General features: G+C 37.2%; 1 protein-coding gene across 2 annotated transcripts in view; it reads left to right on the forward strand.

Annotated features, from left to right (window-relative positions):
• PPP4R3B (protein phosphatase 4 regulatory subunit 3B) overlaps positions 1 to 22,000 on the forward strand; it is a 51,196-nt gene that overhangs the window by 22,937 nt on the left and 6,259 nt on the right. Inside the window, exons 8-14 of one of the 2 annotated variants that reach the window (XM_058164916.1) lie at positions 672 to 821; positions 3,823 to 3,925; positions 8,617 to 8,655; positions 9,253 to 9,411; positions 11,360 to 11,529; positions 17,462 to 17,601; positions 19,072 to 19,256. In XM_058164916.1, coding sequence (XP_058020899.1) covers positions 672 to 821; positions 3,823 to 3,925; positions 8,617 to 8,655; positions 9,253 to 9,411; positions 11,360 to 11,529; positions 17,462 to 17,601; positions 19,072 to 19,256 — 946 coding nt within the window. The remainder of the gene's footprint in view (positions 1 to 671; positions 822 to 3,822; positions 3,926 to 8,616; positions 8,656 to 9,252; positions 9,412 to 11,359; positions 11,530 to 17,461; positions 17,602 to 19,071; positions 19,257 to 22,000) is intronic. The other variant, XM_058164917.1, reaches the window with a different exon arrangement.

Consider the following 22,000-nt stretch of genomic DNA (forward strand, 5'->3'; position numbering starts at 1 on the left):
CAACTTCCAGTAGTCATGTGGCCACATTTTGGGTCCTCAGTAATCAACCACTTATAGCTGTTTGCATGATCCCACAGTCATGTGACTGATTTACAACATTTTCCAAGAAACTGGTGTTTATTTCCAGTTTCTGGCAAAGCAAATGACCCACAGCAAATGATGGGTTTGCTTAATCGTTGTGTTCACAATAACCAGTACAAAAAAAGATTGTAAAAATTGATCACAATCACATAATAACCCATATAAGGATCATTACAATTTACAACTATAATTCTAAACTCAATTACAATCATAAGTCGGGGATTATTTGTCTAGGGAAACAAATACGCTTAAGAGAGTAAACTTCATCAATGTATAGCAGGGTTGTCAAACCCATGGCATCATGTGACATATCGGGACTTTCTTCCCCTAAATCAGGTGTGAACGTGGCCAGCGCAGGATGCATCCAGCCTTCCAGCCACAAGTTTGAGAGCTCTGATGTATAGTGTTCATTTCACTACAAGTTTATTTTAATACAAAATTTCCATAAAAAAAACTTTCCTGTAATAAATCGTTATCAAATTGTTATCTTTAGGCAGAATATGGGTGCAAAATATTTGAGAGCTATGAAGTTTTAATATCATTGTTAATTTTTTGAAAGCAAGATATAACTTGTTTTTGGTTTGTTACAGGATATCCTCCTCATAAATGTAGTCATTGAGCAAATGATTTGTGACACTGATCCTGAACTTGGGGGTGCTGTTCAATTAATGGGCCTCTTGCGTACTCTAATTGATCCTGAGAACATGTTGGCCACAGCTAATGTAAGAAAATGGAAAGGGGTAAAGAAACTTTACTGTCTAAAAAAAACACACATTTAATAAAAACTTTAAGCATACTTGTTAACTTTTGAAAAACTGCTTAGAACATTTTACATTTTGAGCAAATATTCTTTGAAATGTTTTTTCTCTGTAGCTTTATTTTTCAAAATGGTCCACATAGCATACTCCCAATCTATATTATTGTAGTATACAGAGATTTCAGAAGTTTGATTCATATGTTTATAGACCAGTTATTTCTTTGATTATAAGTCATGCTTTGGTGATGCAGTTCTTCCACAATAATGTCTCCTGTCCATGATCCAAAAAGATAGAAAGTTATATCTGTGAGCACATATTTTGTCATTGTCTACAGACCAGAGTGCTACATAATCTGGTCTGCAAACATTTTAAAGTAGAAATAATTTGGGATTTTAATGTAAAAGGCCCCAATTCTACTCATTTCAGTAGTCCTTTGAGCAAGCTAAACTGTGACGCATAATTGGATTAAAGTACCAATGAGATCCATGTCCAAATAGGAATTTGAAGATGGATTTCCCCAGTTCTAGTCCAAAATTTGAATTACTACGTGACATTTACCATCTCTATGTAGTAATCCATTGGAAAACTAAGAAATAAGGTAATTTTTAACAGTGTTTAGCTGATATTTATCTTTACACAAGTTGAAAATTATGCAGCAGGGCTTCTCCTTTACTTCTATTCTTGTTTTTTTAATCAAGTTTTTTAAATTATTTTTTTTAATTTATACATATCATTGTGTGAATGGCACGATGTTTGAGTATCATACATTTCAATATTGTAAATTTTTTCTTACTCAGACAACAAACCATTCAGCATTTCTCTATTCCTGCACAAACTTGTGGTTCTGGCTGTTCCCCAGCTTCTTGGCAGCCATTTTAACTGCCGCTGCTCCTAGTCAGGGAGGGGAGATGCGGCTCCCCTCAACCTGCAAGGCACTTTGCTTCAACATCCCTCCAAGGTGCCTTTGGCTTCTAATGAAGCCCCCAACAGGGAGAGCTCAGAACGGACCCACAGAGGTCGCAAATCTCGCACTGAAAGCATCAGAAGGTCAACTGGAAGTCCCTCTTCTATTCTGTACTTCATATATGCCCTCAAATTTACATCAACAATTTCCTAAAGTTAGGAAGAGGGACACATAGCGAATCAGTTTTACAGTAATATTGGCAGTTTAATTTGTGAATTGCTGCCATTATTATGGTTTGTCACGTAGTCAGCCAGATGCTTAGACTGGATTTGATATTTTAATCTACCTTTTGAGCAGGGGTGAAATGTTACCGGTTCGGTTCGGGCGGACCTGTAGTTAGCTACCAGTTCGGTTGAACCAGCAGTTTAAAACGCTACTGGTTCGGGTGAACTGGTAGTTAGCTACCAGTTTGGGCAAACCAGTAGTTAAAAAAAGCTACCAGTTCCTCCGAAGCGGTATTTCCAACGATCAGCTGTGCAGCGGGGTTTAGCTTTGTTAGAAAGCAGGAAATCCTGCTTTCTAGCGGCTAAATCGTGCGTCACAACTGATCCCCCCCCCCACTTCTACTTACCTTCCCAAGCCTCCTTTTGGTGCGTACTGCATGCACAAGCACGAAGCACGTGTTTGGTGCACACTGTGCATGCACATGCAGAGTGCGTTTGGCGTGCAGTGTGCATGCGCGGCCAGCAAACCAGTTCGGATTTCACCACTGCTTTTGAGGCCTTGTCAAGGACCTGGAATAGGCTGGTGGTGTTCAGTGATGTTAAATATATCATCATAGCATGTAAGCTGTTCCAAGTAAAGTTGCAATTGACTAATGGTGATCTTGTCAATGCTGATGATGTTAAGGAGTGCTCCAGATTTCACCCAAGGTGCCTACCATCTTTGCTTTCTTTTGCCACAGCCAGTCTACTTCTATTAGCAGGTTTTTGTACATGAGTCCTTGACTTATGACCACAATTGAGCCCAAAAGTTCTGTGGCTAAGGGAGATATTTGTAAAGTGAGTTTTGCCTCATTTTACAGCTTTTCTTGCCACAGTTGTTAAGTGAATCACTGCAGTTGTTAAATTAGTAACAGAATGCTAAATTAATCTGACTTACCCATTGATTTTGCTTGTCAGAAGGTTGCAAAAGGTAATCACATGACCATGAGATATTGTAACTGTCATAAATATGAGTCAGTTGTCAAGCATCTGAATTTTGATCATGCAACCATGGAGATGCTACAGTGATCATAAGTGTGAAAAATAGTCATGTCACTTTTTTCAGTGCTGTTGTAACTTTGAATGATCACTAAATGAACAATTGTAAGTCAAGGACTACCTGTATTTTGTGATTTTCTCCAGTTCTTCTATTCTGCTGTCTCCAGGTACTGCCATGTCCAGACTTTTTTATCTTTCTTGTCGACAGTTGTAAATCTGAGGTGTTGCGAGTCAGATTTTTGTGTGTTTGAATTCTAAACTCCTGGAGCACATTAACTTCTTCATTTTCTATTACTTTGTCTATTTGCGCTCCCATCAGTTCTTGCTTGCAGTCAAATGGTACTACTTGCAGATATTCCAATGCATCATTGTGGCTACATTATCATGACATTATCTGTAGTCAGCCTGTGCAACCTTCTTGGTGGTCCACTGTTTCTTTGCCTTTGCAGAGGCAGCATTTTATGTATGTAATAATAATATTTTAATCCTTTGCATTATGACACTTTCAAGATGGCTTGCAGGCTGCTTTAAAGTAGATGATAATAGTATTAAAGATTAAGCCAGATAAACAAATGAATTTATCAAAAACTACAATGTAAGAGCCTGAATTTTTTTTAATTGTACTAGAAGAATTAATAATTTTTGCATAAAAATGAGTAACTGAAGTGTTAGAGCAGAGAACAGATTATCTCATATCAGAAAATGGGAACACCAAAAGGATACTTAGATTAATATTAGACATTGAGTAAAATGACTGATTCTATTTGTGAGCTTCATAACTTCAAATATTTTACAGTGTTGTTAATTTATGTTCCAGAAAACTGAGAAAAGTGAATTTCTAAATTTTTTCTACAATCATTGCATGCATGTCCTCACTGCTCCACTTCTGGCAAATACATCAGAAGATAAAACTGACAAAGGTAAAAATATTTCTTGCTCTCCTTTGTTATTCTTATTCAGGATCTATGCTTGCTAAAGTTAGTAACAGAATCATACGTTATGAATTTTGAATTGGATGAAATATGTATCATGTTTCTATAAACAATTTTAATATCACCTTCTCTTAAAATACAAGTGAACTCTTCTTCCAATCCCCCATCTCTTATCCATAAACCCATAAAAACGTATCATTTCAGTCGTGATATCAGCATAAATCTATTAAGAGATATCACTGTGATGGTGAACCTATGGCATGTGTGCCAGATGTGGCATGCATAGCCCTCTCTGTAGGCACGCATGCAGTCGCCCCAGCACAGTTCCGATCGCATTTCTCCATCACATTTCTCTGAATCAATTCCAATTTCTCATGAAAGAAAAAGATCTCACAAAGTTAGAATTGATTGAGTGAACTTTTTCACTTGCACGCTTCACAACAGGGGAGACTGGATTCCGTCCTCCTTGTGAAGCCTATTACCACATGGAGCCACAATGCTACCCTGCCTCGGCTTGCAAAAAAACACAGTTTCTTTTCCTGCAGAGCTGCCTGTGTTGGGATGCCCCACCTCCCGCCACCCAGCTGGGCTTCTTCAAGGACTTAGAATAGAATAGAATAGAATAGAATTTTATTGGCCAAGTGTGATTGGACACACAAGGAATTTGTCTTGGTGCATATGCTCTCAGTGTACATAAAAGAAAAGATACGTTCATCAAGGTACAACATTTACAACACAATTGATGATAATATATCAATATAAATCATAAGGATTGCCAGCAACAAGTTATAGTCATACAGTCATAAGTGGAAAGAGATTGGTGATGGGAACTATGAAACGATTAATTTAATTAATTAAATTAAATTAATTACTGCAGATTCAGTAAATAGTCTGACAGTGTTGAGGGAATTATTTGTTTAGCAGAGTGATGGCCTTCGGGAAAAAACTGTTCTTGTGTCTAGTTGTTCTGGTGTGCAGTGCTCTATAGCGTCGTTTTGAGGGTAGGAGTTGAAACAGTTTATGTCCAGGATGCGAGGGATCTGCAAATATTTTCACGGCCCTCTTCTTGATTCGTGCAGTATACAGGTCCTCAATGGAAGGCAAGTTGGTAGCAATTATTTTTTCTGCAGTTCTAATTATCCTCTGAAGTCTGTGTTTTTCTTGTTGGGTTGCAGAACCGAACCAGACAGTTATAGAGGTGCAAATGACAGACTCAATAATTCCTCTGTAGAATTGGATCAGCAGCTCCTTGGGCAGTTTGAGCTTACTGAGTTGGCGCAGAAAGAACATTCTTTGTTGTCCTTTTTTAATGATGTTTTTGATGTTAGTTTTTGATGTTAGCTTGGAACCTATTAGCTCCATCCCACTTTCCACCTCAGCAAGTGGTGCACAAAAGTTCGGCTGGGCTCCTCAAGAGACGGAGTTTGCAGGGGGACGATCTAGCACCCAGGCTAGTTACAACACAAACATTCATTCTCAGCTTTGAGATTCCTAGCTGCAATGGGCAGCAAAACTAGGTTTGTCCCCCTGCGCCGATCCAGTAGACAAAAAGGGCCTCTGGTGGCTCAGCAGACTAAGTCTGTCTGTTATTAACACAACTGCTTGCAATTACTGCAAGTTCAAGTCCCACCAGGCCCAAGGTTGACTCAGCCTTCCATCCTTTATAAGGTAGGTAAAATGACCCAGATTGTTGGGGGCAATAAAAGTTGACTTTGTATATAATATAAAAATGGATGAAGATAAATTCAAATAAAAAAAATAAAAAAAAACAGGAAAAGGGGGTGGAGAGAAACAGTCCCATTGCCAAGGTATGCGCAGGTGAGACAGGGGCAGAAATTCCAACTTCAGCCTCCTTGTGCAGCGTGGGGCTTTGGGCGAAGGCTGGAGGGAAGCACCAGTGGCTTGTTCATGTTCTCCCTCCTCCATCTAGCTTGAAGCAGGCAGCAGCGCAGCTCACATTGCCCTTTCCAAGTCCACTGTAAGTAAGGCTGGGTGCCAGTGAGAGCTGGCTTTTTGTCTAGCTTTGTCCAGCTGGGAGAATGGAGAAGGGGGCAGCAGCAGCAGCTGTTAGCATTAAGGGGAGAGTGCCACACAGAAACGGGAGCACGGAGGAATTCTGTCCCCTTTTCCCTCTCCATTTCTGCTGCTGGGTGATCCCATGTGAAGAAGGGGGTTAGCAGAGAGGGGAGAGTGCAAGCTTGCTGCTTCTGGGACAAGGGGACCGGGAAGCCTCTAGGTCCGGCTCACCCAGCTTCTCTTCCTCTCCATTTCTGCTGCTGGGTGATCCCATGTGAAGAAGGGGTTAGCAGAGAGGGGAGAGTGCAAGCTTGCTGCTTCTGGGACAAGGGGACCGGGAAGCCTCTAGGTCCGGCTCACCCAGCTTCTCTTCCTCTCCCAGCCAGCTTTCCCAGTTTAGCTTGATGCAGGCTTTCTCCCCAGCCCCAGCCCCCTTTTCCCCCTGACATCCAGACAAAGGCAAAAAGCCAGCCCTCACAGGTGCCCAGCTTCACCGACAGCAGGCTTGCAAAGGGCAATGTGAGCTGAACTGCCACCTGTGTCAAACTGGACTGGGGAGAAAGAACGTGAGCGAGCACTGAGGAGCCTTCAGAGGAAGGAAGCCAGGCAAAGGGGCAAGCAAGGGACATCCATAGACTTTCTAAGTCTGCCTAAAGCAGGGAGGGAGGGAGAGAAAGAGACAGACAGACAGACAGACAGAGATCCAATCCAATCTCAGAGAGTTATATTAGGGCTGACAGTGGTGTGCTCTCTCTTTCTCCTTCCCTCCCTCCCTCCCTCCCTCCCTCTCTCTCTCTCTCTCTCTGTCACACACACACACACATACACATACAGAGAGAGCTTGCATCTTTCTTTCCTCCCACCCCGTCCCCCTCCCACCGGAGAGTCCTGAATTCTCTCCCCAACCCTGCCTGTTTCATACAGGCACCACCCACATGAGTGACGTAGAGTTGGCCACGCCCACTCAGTAACATGACACACACACACCCAAACTATGTCCATCTGGTCATTAGAAAGAACCGGTTGTTAAATTATTTGAATCCCACCAGTGGTAGTAAAACCTTATTATTCAGGTAAAATTGCCGTGTGGGTACTTTGCAATAAATAAGTGGGTTTTGGGTTGCAGTTTGGGCACTCAGTCCCTAAAAGGTTCACCATCACTGAGATATCAGATATAACAACATATCTATTTTAAGCTTGATAAATAAACCAATTTTATATTCTTTTCTTTTATTTGTAAGAATTCTGATCTTTACTTCATTCAAATAAGGTCCTGTAACTTCATTTCTTTTCATTTGTTATTTCTCTCTTCTCACAAAATTCTTCAAAGCTTTAACAAGCCTCTTTTGTAAATCCAATTCACGAAAATTATCCTGGCTTTGTTTTCAGGCATGGGGTGAATGCATTATTGGGGCCCCTCATTTGATTTGATTGCTTTAGTCCAGGCTGCCTGTAAAGTTGTACTTTTTTTATTGTTTCGCATTTGTATTTTTAAGCTGCCCAGAAGTCTATGGGAGTGGCAGCTATGATAAATTTTAATAGTAATAACAACATATAAAAGGGTTTTTTAAATTCGGTAACTGCCAGGTGTGAAAGACAAGGACCATACATGAAGTTCCAATTATTGGAATTGCTGATTGATTGCTCATGCCTATGCACAGGAATATTCTCAACTAATGACTAGCACCTGCTAGAAGTTCACGGTGGGTGGGACATAGTACATTTGTGGCTACATAGGGATTCTTGGCTGATTCCTCTTTTGACCCTGACCCCAGGCTGTGCCACTCCTACAATAACATCTTTATTGAGTTGTATTGCACATATGCTGATTAGAAACCAGCTCCTTGCTATTTTATGTGAGGCTGTATTGAAATTCCAGACAAAATTGGGTGGACTGTAATATTGTAACATCTGTAACGATAAATGAGCATCTTCTGGTAAGTTTGGAAATTTAAAGTTTCCAGCCTTGGCAAGTAGCTAGATTGCAAACCCAAAGGTGAAACAGTTCTGAATCCCCACAGTGAAGGAATGGATTGTCAAAATGTCAGAACTGGCAGAAATGGCAAAATTGACTTGTTTCACTAGGGAGAAAAGAATGTCCTTTTTTGAAAGAGTGAAAACTTTATACAGACTTTTTGTTTAGAAGAAAAAAACATAACATGATGATTTGCGGATTTAATGATTGAAAAAGATGAAAATTAAACAAGACCCAGAGGACCCAGATTGTTGTGGGGGCAATAAGTTGACTTTGTAAATATACAAATAGAATGAGACTATTGCCTTATACACTGTAAGCCGCCCTGAGTCTTCGGAGAAGGGCGGGATATAAATGTAAAAAAAAAAAAAAGAGGTTGAGGGAATTTCTCAAATAGTTAAGAAGGAAGCTTGATAATGGATTAATTAATATCTGATGAAAAAAGTCATCTACTAAAATCTACTTTAGTTTCTTCAGCTTTTTCTGTTATTTTTCTTTGCATCATTTTTCTTCTTTCCTTCCTTCTCTTTTTTTCTTTAGTAGATTTGTTTCTTATGTATAAAGGAAAACTAATTAAAAAGAAAAAATGTTTCCAGGCTCTGAAATGAGTTATATTTCTTAACTAAAATACTTTTTCTGTACCATAGATACTAAGTAGGAAACTTACACATTTCTTTTTTTTTTTAAGATGATGTAGTTGCAAACAAGAACAATACCATTTGCCCAGGTAGGTGAAAATAATTGTGTATAATATATGTAGTCTTTAAATTACTTAAATGACATGCAAGATTATGTTCTAAATTTTAGACTAATAGCTCCTGTTTCTCCTGGTTTGGGAAGAAAAAAAGTATCTTACAGTGCAATTTTCATATTACGTTTCCAGCTGACATATAGGAGAAATTAATTCTACCTTTAAGCAAAATCATTGTTGGTGTTTTAAATTTTAAGAATATATTTGCTTTCTACCATTTTTGCTGTTATGATCTCCCTAGAATACAGTAACAGAATAGTAGTTTGTCAGGATGGAGTAAATGTTCTGTTACAGATCCATAGATAGATTTCTTTCTCTTAAAAATTATCAGAATCTAATTGGTACAGGGAATAACAATTATCTGTGCTTGATAACTTCTTAATTATGATGGCAGGCTGTTTAAATAATGGTATTTTTAGAATCCCTGCTTGTGCATTAAGTACCTGTTTTAAGGTTATTTAGCTTTCTGTTTGCATTACAAAACCCTGACTGTATTAGAAGTCATATTTCAGAAGTAATATTTCTGTAATTCTTCACAGGGTTGTCTGAGCCTCCGTTTTGTTTATTTTGCAGATAACTATCAGACAGCACAGCTGCTTGCTTTAATTTTGGAGCTGCTTACTTTTTGTGTGGAACATCACACATATCACATCAAAAACTATATTATGAACAAGGACTTGCTGAGAAGAGTTTTAGTCTTGATGAATTCAAAACACACCTTTTTGGCACTGTGTAAGTAGCAGCAGAGTTTTCTCTTAAAGATACATTTTATTTCTATTTATTAAATTTATATGTCCCCCTTTCTCACTGTCAAGTGACTCTGGGTGGCTCTTCACATCTATCCTGAACAAATGAATAAAGAAATACTATTGAGAAAGATTTTAAAAATGTTTGAGCAAGGATCTGATAAATCTCAGAAATTAAGGTGGGATAATTGCCTGTTTATAGTCTTGTCATTATCATGATCTATAGAATCAGCAAAAATTGTGCAAAATAAGAGAAAGCAGGCACTTATAAACCAGAATTAAATATATCTCACTGCATAATGAAATTGATGAGGAGTTGCATATCATTTATTTTTTTGTTCAGCAATTCAAAATCTACAAAATCCCCAAGTAATCCACTAATTTGAATATGTTTTAAGACATCAGATCACTTTTGTAAATTTTCTCATTACCAAGATAAATTCATGTCCTCATGTGAATCAAAATTTCAGAACACGATATTTAGGGTAAACTAAATACTTCTAGTTTGTACCTTGGTTTGTTTGGCCCAGATTTTAAGGTATGCTATTTTAGTTCCTTGTGCAAGTATTTCAGGAAGTATTCTGGGCTCTCATTAGTCCAGTGTGGATAAAACCTTACTCATAAAGACAATCAGTAGATTCACATCTGAGTAAGTCTTTTTGTTTCCAAAGTTACAATACTTAATGAAATTGATAGAAGAACTTAACTTTTGATCAGTTTTCTTCTCTTCTTGTGGCTTGTTCAGGACAATTTCAGGGCACCTTCTGTTCCATGTGTTAACTTTCAAAACGATTCTAGCTAAGGCATTTTTTCCCATTTCTCAGTTGCCACACAGATTGGGGGAGGATAAAGGTTTGGAATGCTATTCTATGAGGTGCTAGATATAACACAGGCAGAGGCTGGTAGAGCCAAGGTCATCTCAACAATTGCTGAGCAAGAAAGGATGAGAGTGCCTGAAGAGCCTGCCATTTACCCAGTTGGGCAATATGATCTGTGACATTGGGGGGAGGGAATCATTTACTCTTTTAGTTATACTGAACCACAGGAAATATTTAGAGTTGGCTTCACATTTGAACGTGCTGATATGATGTACCCAATAAAGAGAATCTTTGAGAATTCCAGTCTCAGAGTTCTGACTTGGTTGGGATCATTATTCCGAACCATGACACCATGTATATGAAGAAATAATGCAGCTGAAGTGAGCCATAAATTGCATTTGGTCTTAATAAATGTCATCATGTTATCAGTCACAAATTAAATTAATAAATTATACTTAAAATAAAATTTATCACATAATATAATATGCCCATCCTCTCCATATATATAATTAAAAAAAATAGTAGAAATCTAAATTCCTGTATGTCTTTTCATGAAAATTAAACATGGCACGTGTGCGCATGCACGCACACACACACACACACTGTTTCCTAATTCCCACTAGATGGGCAGTGGGGCAGTGAGAAGAAGTGAGCAAAGGAAACTGAAGAAGCTGACACTGTGGAATTTAAAAATGGAAATTAAAAAAATTCCAGAAGCTGGTTTTCATTATTTATTTGTTTATGTCTTTAGTGTTTCTCTACTGCTGGTTCCAGAAAGATTCCCAGGGCTTGATAAGAAAACTGTAGTTTAAACATACCCTGAACATAAAAATTAGCATTCCACTATCAACCCTCTTGCCCTTCATTAACTACATGATTATGCTTGTACTTTTAAAAATGCTTTCACATTTCAGAGGTGCTGTAACTTCTCTTGGTTAGATCCATGGCATTAATGTATTTGTAAACTCCTTTTTATATACCTAAAATTCTTGTGCAACTTTTTTGCTGCTCTTCTTTGAAGTAGAATAACCTTTAATGTTTATTGTAAAATACAAAGAATGGGAGAAAAGATATAGGAAAGACAAGAAATATGCTTTTAATATGTTAATGTTATAGGTGCCCTTCGTTTTCTGAGGAGGATAATTGGCCTAAAAGATGAATTTTATAACCGTTATATTACCAAAGGAAACTTATTTGAACCAGTCATAAATGCTCTTCTGGATAATGGAACTAGGTATAATCTCTTGAATTCAGCAGTCATTGAACTTTTTGAATTCATCAGAGTGGTAAGTTTTATGTGTATTTTTCAACTTTTTATCTTTCAGATATAATTGTTGTAGGCATAGCAATACCTCAAGACTTTAATTATAAAACCACAATTTAAAAAAAGGCAGCAATATCAAAGAGCCTCTTTTCTATAAGACTATTATTGTGAGATGAACACAAGATGAAAGGACCTTAGTCTTAGTCCATTGGTTATATTTTCTGACCCTTTATCTGTTAGAGCCAATAGTTGCTCTATTATTATGGACACCCTTCTGCTGTTCATTAAAGCATCTTCTATGGCATTCACTTTAACTTTAAAAACTAGATTGCGTAAAGCAATAGCATCTTTTTTCAAAGTTATATAGAAGCCTGGAGGAAAAAAGATTATGTACTTCAATAAATTACAAAGAGGTACTGAGCTCATCAACTTGTGAGTTCAGAATCATCTTCTGTAAGAATAAATGAAAATTCTCTTTTTGTTACCAAAGTTTTCAGTTAAAACCGCTATCAAACTACTAGATCAGCGATCCCCAACCTTTTGGGCACTAGCAACCAGTTCTGTAGAGAGAGGTCTTTTTGGATCCGAGGGAGCATGGTTTTCCATGCTGCCTCTATGCTGCAAATAGGGCTTCGTGGACTGGGATTTGGGGACCCCTATGCTAGATCCAAATTAGAAGAAATACTGAACACACCGAATTAAACGTAGATAGTGCTGGAAACTGCAGAAGTTTGATGTCAGGTGAGCTTTTGGGGGGGGAGGGGTGTCAGATGGTAAGGTTAAAACTAGAGTATAAATCCTGCTCTGCAGTAAATGCTGAAGTTGATTGTATAAATTTTCCCAAATGAGGGTTATTGTTTAAAAATGGTCCTAATTCCAATAGTAAGGTGACTAATGACTAATTTTATTCTAGCATTGATATCAGTAGTTGCTAAAGAAAATGATAAGAGATAGAGCTCTTAACATTAACAAACAGAATTATTGCTCAGAGAATCACAGAGTTTAAGCCAGTATTTTAACTCAGTTTCAATAATACCTGAACAGAACAAAATCCTAAAGTTGGAATGGCCTCAGTCATTTTTCCTGAAGCCTAAACATATGCTGCTACTTCAATCTCTCAACACATAATTTCATTTCAGGCCCTCTTATTATCCTTGTCACAATCCTTCTTAAAGTTGTCCACAGAACTGAATGTAATGCATGAGGTTGGAACTAGTCAAAGCAAAATAAAGTAAAATGATTGCTTCTTGTGATTTGAAAATTACACATTCAGCTTAAAATTGCATTTGTCTTTTTTTACATCATCCTGCTTGCTCATATTCAACTGGCAATCAGTTACAATTCCAAGAATTATGAAGCCAGATATTCTCTCCCATCTCTTGTGATCTGATTTCCTAAATGAAAAAATATTGTTTCTAGTATCTTTTCATGTTACTTTCAATCTATTGCTGTAACATATCAAAATTATTTTAAATTTTATTTCTGACATCGAGTATATTCTCACAATTTTGTATCATCTGCAAATTTGATGGCCCTTCTCTTCACCTATTCCTCAAATCGTTAATAAAAATATTGAAGAATGGAAGACTGAAGACCAATCCTTATGGAATCCCATTTGATCCTCTGTTCAGATTTGATTAAGAACGAATGTTGAATACAGGTAATCCTTGATTTGCAACAGTTAATTTAGTGACCGTTCAAAGTTATATCATCACTGAAAAAAGGAACTTATGACCACTTAGGACTGTTGCAGCATCCCCATGGTCATAAGATCAAAATTCAGACACTTGGCAACTGATTGACATTTATGTTTCAGTGTTCTGGGGTCACATGATCCCTGTGACCTTTTGACAAGCAAATAGGTAAATCAGATTCACTTAACAACCGTGTAACTAATTTAACCACTGCAATGATTCACTTAACAATTGTGACAAGAAAGGTCGTAAAATGGAGCAAAACTCACTTAACAAATGTCTTAGTTTAGCAACATAAATTTTGGGCTCAATTGTTGTTGTAAGTCAAGGATTACCTATATTTATTATAATTTTTGAGTCAACTGTGTATCATGTCACTAAAGCAGTATACTAATTGGCATATCATGGATTACTTTGTCAAGTGGTTTGTTGAAGTCAAGACACATTAAATTTAGAGCCTTTTCAGGTCATTGAGGCATAAGGTCTAGATAATTCCATACTGACTTCTATAATCAATACTTTGTTTTTAAAGTGCTTACAAATCAATCTATTTATAATCTGCTTAAAATATTCCAAAACACTGTTATCAGACTGAGTGATCCTACATTGTTGATCTTTCTGCTTTCTCTTTCTGAGGACATTTCTTTTCCTCCACTAATCTAGAAATCAACTAGTTTTCCAGGATTTTTCTAAGATAGTATATAAGGATTCTGATAGACCATTGGCCAGTTTCATCAATATTATAAGAGACAAATCTGATCCTGTACATTTAAAACTCATTTAAAGTAAAGAGGTATTTTATTCCCTAACCCTGTCTCTATTAATTTCAGTTCTTCCCTTTCATCTTGCTTTTTACAATATCCTGGTGGAATAAATACTCTTTTAGTTGAGAATATTGAACCAAAATAGGAATTGAATAGCTCTGGGGTGGTTTTTTGTGGTTGTTTTTTTTTTTTTTTTTTTGTTATTATTGTTGCTACTTATTCGCATTTTTCCATCTTTGTGGAACAACTAGTGTACTCATGTCTTTTTTTAAAAAAATCTTTTTATTCTGAGCATATCTAATGAAGCCTTTTTTTTAAATTATTCTTGTCATTGTGTGCTAGTGCTTGTTTTCTGACCTCAGCTATTCTGTTCTGGATACTGTCTATAATTTTCCTTAGCAACTAATCCTTTTCTGTAAGGATCTTTTTGTTTTCACATCTTCACTACCTTTTTTACATAGTCATATTAATTTTTCTGCTTTATTGCATTTTTTATTCCTTAAAATTACTTGAATTGTGCTTTTATATATGTTTCTGTCATAACTCTTAAGTCGTCTTGAACTTCTTTGCCCATTATCTGCTTCTATCATAGTAAGATACTTGTAATTGCTCAGAATTCATTAAACTGTGTTGTTTTAAGTTTAAGATACATATTTAACTATACTCAGTTTCTTTAAAATTCTAAAACATCATCATTATATTGTTCACGTTTCCCCAGTATTCCAGGTAATTTCACTTCCTCAGTGTCTTCCAAATTAATTAACCTAAACTCTTGTAGCTCTTATAAGATATTATAAAATAGTTCTTGTGTCATCTCTGCCCTCTAAAGGAGATAATTGTCAGCAAGGGAAATCGGAAATTACTCTAGAAGGACCATTCTTGGCACAGTTTGTCACCCAATAGATATCAAAATAATTAAAGTCGCCCATCACTGTTCCTCTTTGAGGGATTTGCAGTTTGGTTTTAGAATTCATTCATTTGTTCAGTTTGTATGGCTCCCCATCTCAGCAAGTTACTGTGAGCCAAGAGTGGGTAATTAATTTTTCCGAAGGGCCACATGAGAAACTAGGACTGTTGTGGAGGACTACCACTGTTCCACCTTCCCACACCGATGTGCCATCCCCTGTTGATGCCCTAGTGCCCCTACTACCCCTATCTGAACTCTGATACACTGCCAACACACCACCTCTGACACCATTGACCAGACAAGGACAGCAAAAGGACGACACATGGCTTGCAGGCCATAAAATGCCCATGTCTGCTCAGGGCAGTGAACAAAATTTAAATACAATTGCAACAATGCAAAACTTAAAATAATTAGAGCAGCCAAGAAAATATAGCCCATAATCACAAATTTAACCAAGAAATTGGTGCTGTAGAGCCATGTTTTTAGGGCCTTACAAAGGCCAACAAGGTCAGGTGATTCTTATTTCTGGAGGGAGAATTCTTAAAGAGTGTGCACTACGGTAGAAAAGCCCTGTCTTCCTGAACTGATGGGACCTAAAGCATCCCCATCCTGCCCCAGGTGAGCAACACTCCCACTTCTTACGATACCCATGTCTTTCTGAAATCCTTTCTTCAGTATTGTATTTCTTATCATCATATTATTCATTTTAAAACATTCCCAGTCAAGGCTTCTTGTGGCCTAGTACAGTTTTACCAGTCCTTTTGAAGTGCAGCTAGTGTATCAATACTCCATCATCTGGATAATTTAGATTATCTAGACCAAGTGTGTCTTATCGATGCCATTATGAGTTATTGATTTGTAGTATTTTTCTTTTTCTTTCTGGTCCATTACCATGATTAGAAGGGAAAAAGAGAATGCCACCTGAACTCCCAAAGTCTTGAATGTCCTTCTACATCTTTTCAGAGTCTCTAGTAATACATATTGAGCTATTCTTTTGCACTGTTTCTCCAGAAGCAGGGAAATATGATTGCAAATGGATATGACCATATTGGAATTTGTGTATCAAAGATCAAGAGTTCATTGTTCTTATCAGATAGCGTGGCTCACAAGCAGTATGTTTTTGCTTCAATCTCTTACAGTAATGAATCACTATCATGACTCTCTGTCTTTTAAGGCTGATATAGCGCTTTCTTTGCCTTTCTCTTTGAGCTTGATTTAGAAGAAAACATTCTTAGGGACTTCCCTTTAAACTCCATAAAACAAACACCTACGACTACTCCCACTGTGCTTACTCAAGTGAGCTAAAAACTGCTTCTGTTCAGAACTGCTCCTGTTTCTTCCCTGCTATGCATCTACACTTTTTTTTCCTGTGATTCAAATGCAACTTTCCTAGAAACATGTTCTTGTTTAATGGGAAAGGTAATTTTAGTTAATGATTTAGTGGTTAAGGCACTAGGCAACCAGGAGACTTGAGTTCTGGCCTTACCTTAGGCACGAAAGCTGGATGAATGATTTTGGGCCTGTCACACTCTCAGACCAAGCTGGTTGGTCAATTCCTATCACAACCAATGGATCAACACAAAGTTGATCTGAAATTAATAGACGCTGCCCTTGTCGGAAAACATTAGGAAGGAAAAATATATACATCAAAATTAAAGGTTATAGTTCTGGTAATTATTTTGTTCCCATGAATATCAGCAGTGTTCTCTATCTGCTCTACATCATTTTTCATGCAATTGCACAAATTGCATGCAGCTGGACAAGACATAGTTAATCAGATTTATTCTATGTGCAAATAAAGCTTTAGATAAAATTTCATTCATTCATTATATTTATATTTTGTGTTCTCCCCCCCCTCCAAGAGATAAATAAAAATTTATAATAATCTGAATTTACTCTCCACTTTTTAAATAAAAATGTATGTAACTATTAAATAAAACTATTAAGGATTTTGGATTTGATTTAAATGTGTGTGTTTGCATATGTATAAAAAGTAAGTTTTATAGAACATTAGAATATATTGTTTCTTCATCCCAGAATCTCAGCATAGTCTATAGTATCCATAAGAAAGCCAAACTCACACTAGGAACAAAATCTTTGTAAGATTATTTACATTTTTTCTGCCTTTAAGAGAGAGATAGTGGAGCTTCCTAGAGATATCACTTTCATGACGTCAAAGACATCCTTTATCTTCCTTATTTTGGGGCAGTAATCCACTTGCTTTGCTTCTGTCTTTTGTGTAGTAGGTTAAAAATAAATGTGATGTAGTAGAGGAAAATTATTCTAAAGACATGCTCTTGAGTCTTCTCTTACATTGTAGGAGAAACATTTGTCCAATGATCTCAGAATTCTTTTCTCCAAAATGTTCTGTATATTTAAATTACCTATTGTCTCAGCTCACTAATGTAGGAGAGAAATGTGAATCACTTAGAATTCCTTTGTAGTCCTGTTCTTCAAGAGAGAGGTTGGGAAAAAATCATCAAGTCTTTTGCCATCATAAATTACTGTAACTTCAATGAGAGCTTCATATTGATGTTTCTTATCTTTTTTAGCTGAGTAGCACTAAACTTCTATTTTGTATTAATGCAGGAAGATATCAAATCACTTACTGCCCATATCGTTGAAAACTTTTATAAGGCACTTGAATCTATTGAATATGTTCAAACATTCAAAGGCTTGAAGACAAAATATGAGCAGGAGAAAGACAGACAGAGCCAGAAACTGAACAGGTACACACCTTAAAACTAAAATCTGAAACCCAGTACTAGATCCATATCTGCCTCCAGTCCTTGTTTCAGAGATATTCTAATGCTTAGGGTTTCGTTCTTAGTTAATTTGAAAAATATATTTCAAAATTTCTAAACAACCAAAAAAATTCAGATTCATGCTATCAGGAAGGATGTTGTGGTTTATTCATGTTGGGTCCTGTTTTATGACTTTCAGTAGTGCCCTTTGAAATGAACAGTTTTCCCCAGTCATATTAAGAGGGGCAGTGATGGCTAACCTTTTCCACACCGAGTGCCAAAGCGCACACACACAGAAATGTGCATGCATGCCCAAACCCCCTAAATGCAATGCATGTGCGGCCCCTCCACATGCGCCTCACCTCCTGCGCATGCACCCCGCTCTCCTGGGCATGCGTTTCCAGCCCCCCCTCACGCACCCCACCCTAGCACGTGCATAGCTCCCCCACATGCGCAACAGGCCCGAAGGCTAGCTGGCCGGCTGGAGGTGTGCGTATATGCACGGCGGAGCTGAACTGGGGGGATGGCTCACGTGCCCACAGAGAGGGAACTGCTTGCCACCTCTTGGCACATGTGCCATAAGTTCGCCATCACAGTTCTAGGGTCTCTAACCAAGCCATTACAGCTTATAAATAGCCTTGGTGTGTTTGCATCCCCAATTCAAGTTAAGATATTATAGAAAATGGGGTGATAAATTAAATAGAAGATGGGGTGATAAATCAAATAAAAGGAAATAGATATTAACTGTACCACCAAGCATGTCAGTGCAAAACTAATAGCAATGAGTTTTGTTCTTTGGCTTATTAGGATGTTCTTAAAGAAGACATTTGCTTACACAACTAGCTTGGTGTTCCAACCCATCAGAAGGTACACCTTTGTGTGTATTTGACTTTTATTTGTATTAAGAAGTTAACTTTTTATATTACCATAGAATCTGTCATAAGCCATATTATTATCTTCTTTAGGAGTTAGTTCAGTATTTTAGATACTAAAGCATATTTTTTGAGAAACATATTTTAACAATATTTTAAGAATACAATTTTGCTTATTATTTTCATCAACTATGAATAAAACAGGCTCTGTAATTCTAGAAAGAGAATGAGTAGAAAAGATAGCGGAAAGAGAATTTAACAGATCTTGAAATCTTTCCATAATAAAGATAAAATATATCTGGGCTTGATTTATTAAATCCAGATTATGTTTAGTACAGAAAATGTGTGTTATGCTTCACCTGGCTTTAGGCTCAGAAGGAAACTCATGAAACCCCATGTATTTCCCTCAACTTATTAAGAAAAGCCTAAAATAATAGCAACATTAATACTATACTATAATACTCTCAAAACTATTTACTAGTAATCTTTCAATAACATAACAAACAAATGTAATGTGTATTTATCAGCCTTGCTTGCAGTCACATTATCAAATTGTAAAGGTTTTTTTTTTTATGTTTTACAGCGTCCCGTCTATACTGCGTAGCAATAGGTTTCGTAGAGATGCCAGAACTTTGGAGGAAGATGAAGAAATGTGGTTCAATGAAGATGAGGAGGAAGAAGGTGAAGCAATTGTACCACCTGTAGAGAAATCCAAGTCTGAGGATGATTTTCCAGAAAGTTATGAGAAGTTTATGGAAACAAAAAAAGGTATTTTTTTCTATTTTGTAGCACATGATATTTCTGTGTGACTTACAAGCAGTCCTTGATTTATGACCACAATTGGAAATAGAATTTCACTCATAAATTATTCAGTCATAACTCGTCAGGTGATTTTATAATAGTTTTTATGGTTATCATTAAGCAAATCCAGTTTCCCCAATGGGAATCTTTCCTGAAAATCACAAAAAGAAACACAAATCATGGTCACATGAATGTAGGATGTTACGGCCTGTCATAAGTACAAGCCAGTTGTCAAGAACTTGAATTGCGATCCTGTGACTGTGGGGGTGGTGCAACAGCCTCCCATCGACCTGTGCGCTCCCATAGGGAGGGCCTCCTGAGGGTGCCGTCGGCCAAACAATGCCGACTGGCGGCTCCCGGGGGAGGGCCTTCTCTGTGGGACCTCCTGCCCTGTGGAATGTGTTACCTCTGGGGCTATGCCAACTCCCCGATCTCCAGACCTTTAAGCGTGAGCTTAAGACTCTTTTATTCCAACGGGCAGGGTTGGCCTAATTTTAACAGGGGTGGTTTTATTAGGGTCTATTTTATATTTTATTAGTTTTAAATTATGGGGCCAATTTTTAGAATCAGATTTTTAAATAATGTTCTTGTTTCTTTTTGTACAATTTTTATTTGGCTGTAAACTGCCCTGAGTCTTCGGAGAAGGGCAGTATAAAAGTATGATTAATAAATAAATATAAATAAATAAATAAATAAAACAGTTGTCCGTTGTAAATATAGGTCAAAGTTACTTTTAATCAAAACATTCAATCATAAGTCAAGGTCTATCTGTATCTTAAAGTAGAATTTTTAAAATCTTCTAAATGGAGCTGATAGCCAGTTTAGTGCAGTGGTCAACCTTAAGCTAGAAACCAGGAGACCATGAGTTCTAGCCCCACCTTAGGCAAAAGGCCAGTTGGGTGCCCTTGGGCCAGACACTCTGTCAGCTCTAGGAAAGAGGCAGTGTCAAACCATTTCTTAAAATCTTACCAAGAAAACTGCAGCGACTAGGAATCAATGCTGACTTGAGAGCACAAAAAATAAAGAATGGAGCTACCAAGTCTTTTCAGACATGATCTCTGTAGATGACATGAAGACAACCCATTCCATTCAATCTTATTGAGTGGGTAAATATTACTGGGAGGAGATCATTAGGAATTTTAGGCTTGAGAGTATAGTTCATGAACAGCTTTAAAGATGACATTCAACAATTTGATTTGAAGTCAAAAGTAACTTGTAATCTCAAAGCAGATGTGTTATATGGGAACTTTGGTGTGCACCAGTATATTTATTCAGGCTGCTGCACTCTGGACCAGCACTACTTTTCAGATAATCTCCAAAGGCAGTCTCATGTGAAATGTATTGCAGTAATCCATTAAGAAGTATCAAGGACATGAGTGACATTAATTCTTCTGTCCAAGGAAAATTCATAGTTGGCACAAAGGATACGTATGAATCTTGGACATCAAATTTTGACCACATTCTTCTTAGGAGAAAATCTCATTCAGAACTAAAGATAGTATATTTCTAGAAACGGCAAACCGTTCAAATCCAGAGGCACAGAAATTTAATATTTAAATTAAATTAAATTTCTGAGATTGAGTGTAATCCTGTTCTGAACAGCATTCAGGCACCAAAGTAGCACTTTGACAGCTTTGTGTATTGGACCCAGGATCAAGATGTAGAGATGTTGATCCTATCAGGCAGCTTCATATAGCTGTTAAAGAATTGGGGAAATTGTTGAAATTAAAACCATCACTTCAGGAAGGAAGGAATATAATAAAATGGAATTTTCTTGCAATGTTATCCCCTTTTGTTGCTAATTATCAAAATTGCCAAGTATTCAAATCAAAAGAAGATTATCATCCTTTTGAGCCATCTTCCTTAAGGCAATAATTAAGGAGTGAAAGTATTCACTGGCTAAAGAAAAATAATGTCATTATATGGCCAGCTGGGCATCTGAGCTAGTGCTTTATCTATCAAGTATTGACATATTTGTCTATGCTCAGATAAAGTCCGATCCTAAATAGTCTTGTTTTTAATAATAAAGGTTATTTAATGCCAAAATAGGTTATATTAGAGACAGAATCCAAAAAAACTGAAGATCATATGTAAAATGAGGCCTGTTGTTTTTCAACCTCAAAGTTGGGACTCCACTAATCATGAAACACTTTTTTGTGCATTCAGTCCACACTAGATATCTATAATATTAAATAAATTCAATAAAACAATATATCTCCCTTTCAACTCTGCTTACAGGTTTCAGTAGATCTCAATTTTTCAACCATTTGGGTTGATCATTTATTACAAATCCCTACTATTGAATAACAGCATTGGGAGGGGACTTGGAGGTCTTCTAGTTCAACTCCCTGCTCAATCAGGAAACCCTATAACATTTCAGACACATGGTCGTTCAATCTCTTCTTAAAATCTCCAGTATTGGAGCGTCCACAGCTTCTGGAAGCAAGTTTAATATAATATAACAACAGAGTTGGAAGGGACCTTGGAGGCCTTCTAGTCCAACCCCCTGCCCAGGCAGGAAACCCTATACCATCTCAATCAGATGGTTATTCAACATTTTCTTAAAAATTTCCAGTGTTAGAGCATTCACAACTTCTGCAGGCAAGTCGTTCCACTTATTAATTGTTCTAACTGTCAGGAAATTTAGTTCTAAGTTGCTTCTTTTTAGTCCTTAGTTCTAAGTTGCTTCTTTCTTTGATCAGTTTCCACCC

This window comes from Ahaetulla prasina, chromosome 1 (assembly GCF_028640845.1).
Source record: "Ahaetulla prasina isolate Xishuangbanna chromosome 1, ASM2864084v1, whole genome shotgun sequence".
Taxonomy (NCBI): Eukaryota; Metazoa; Chordata; class Lepidosauria; order Squamata; family Colubridae; genus Ahaetulla; species Ahaetulla prasina.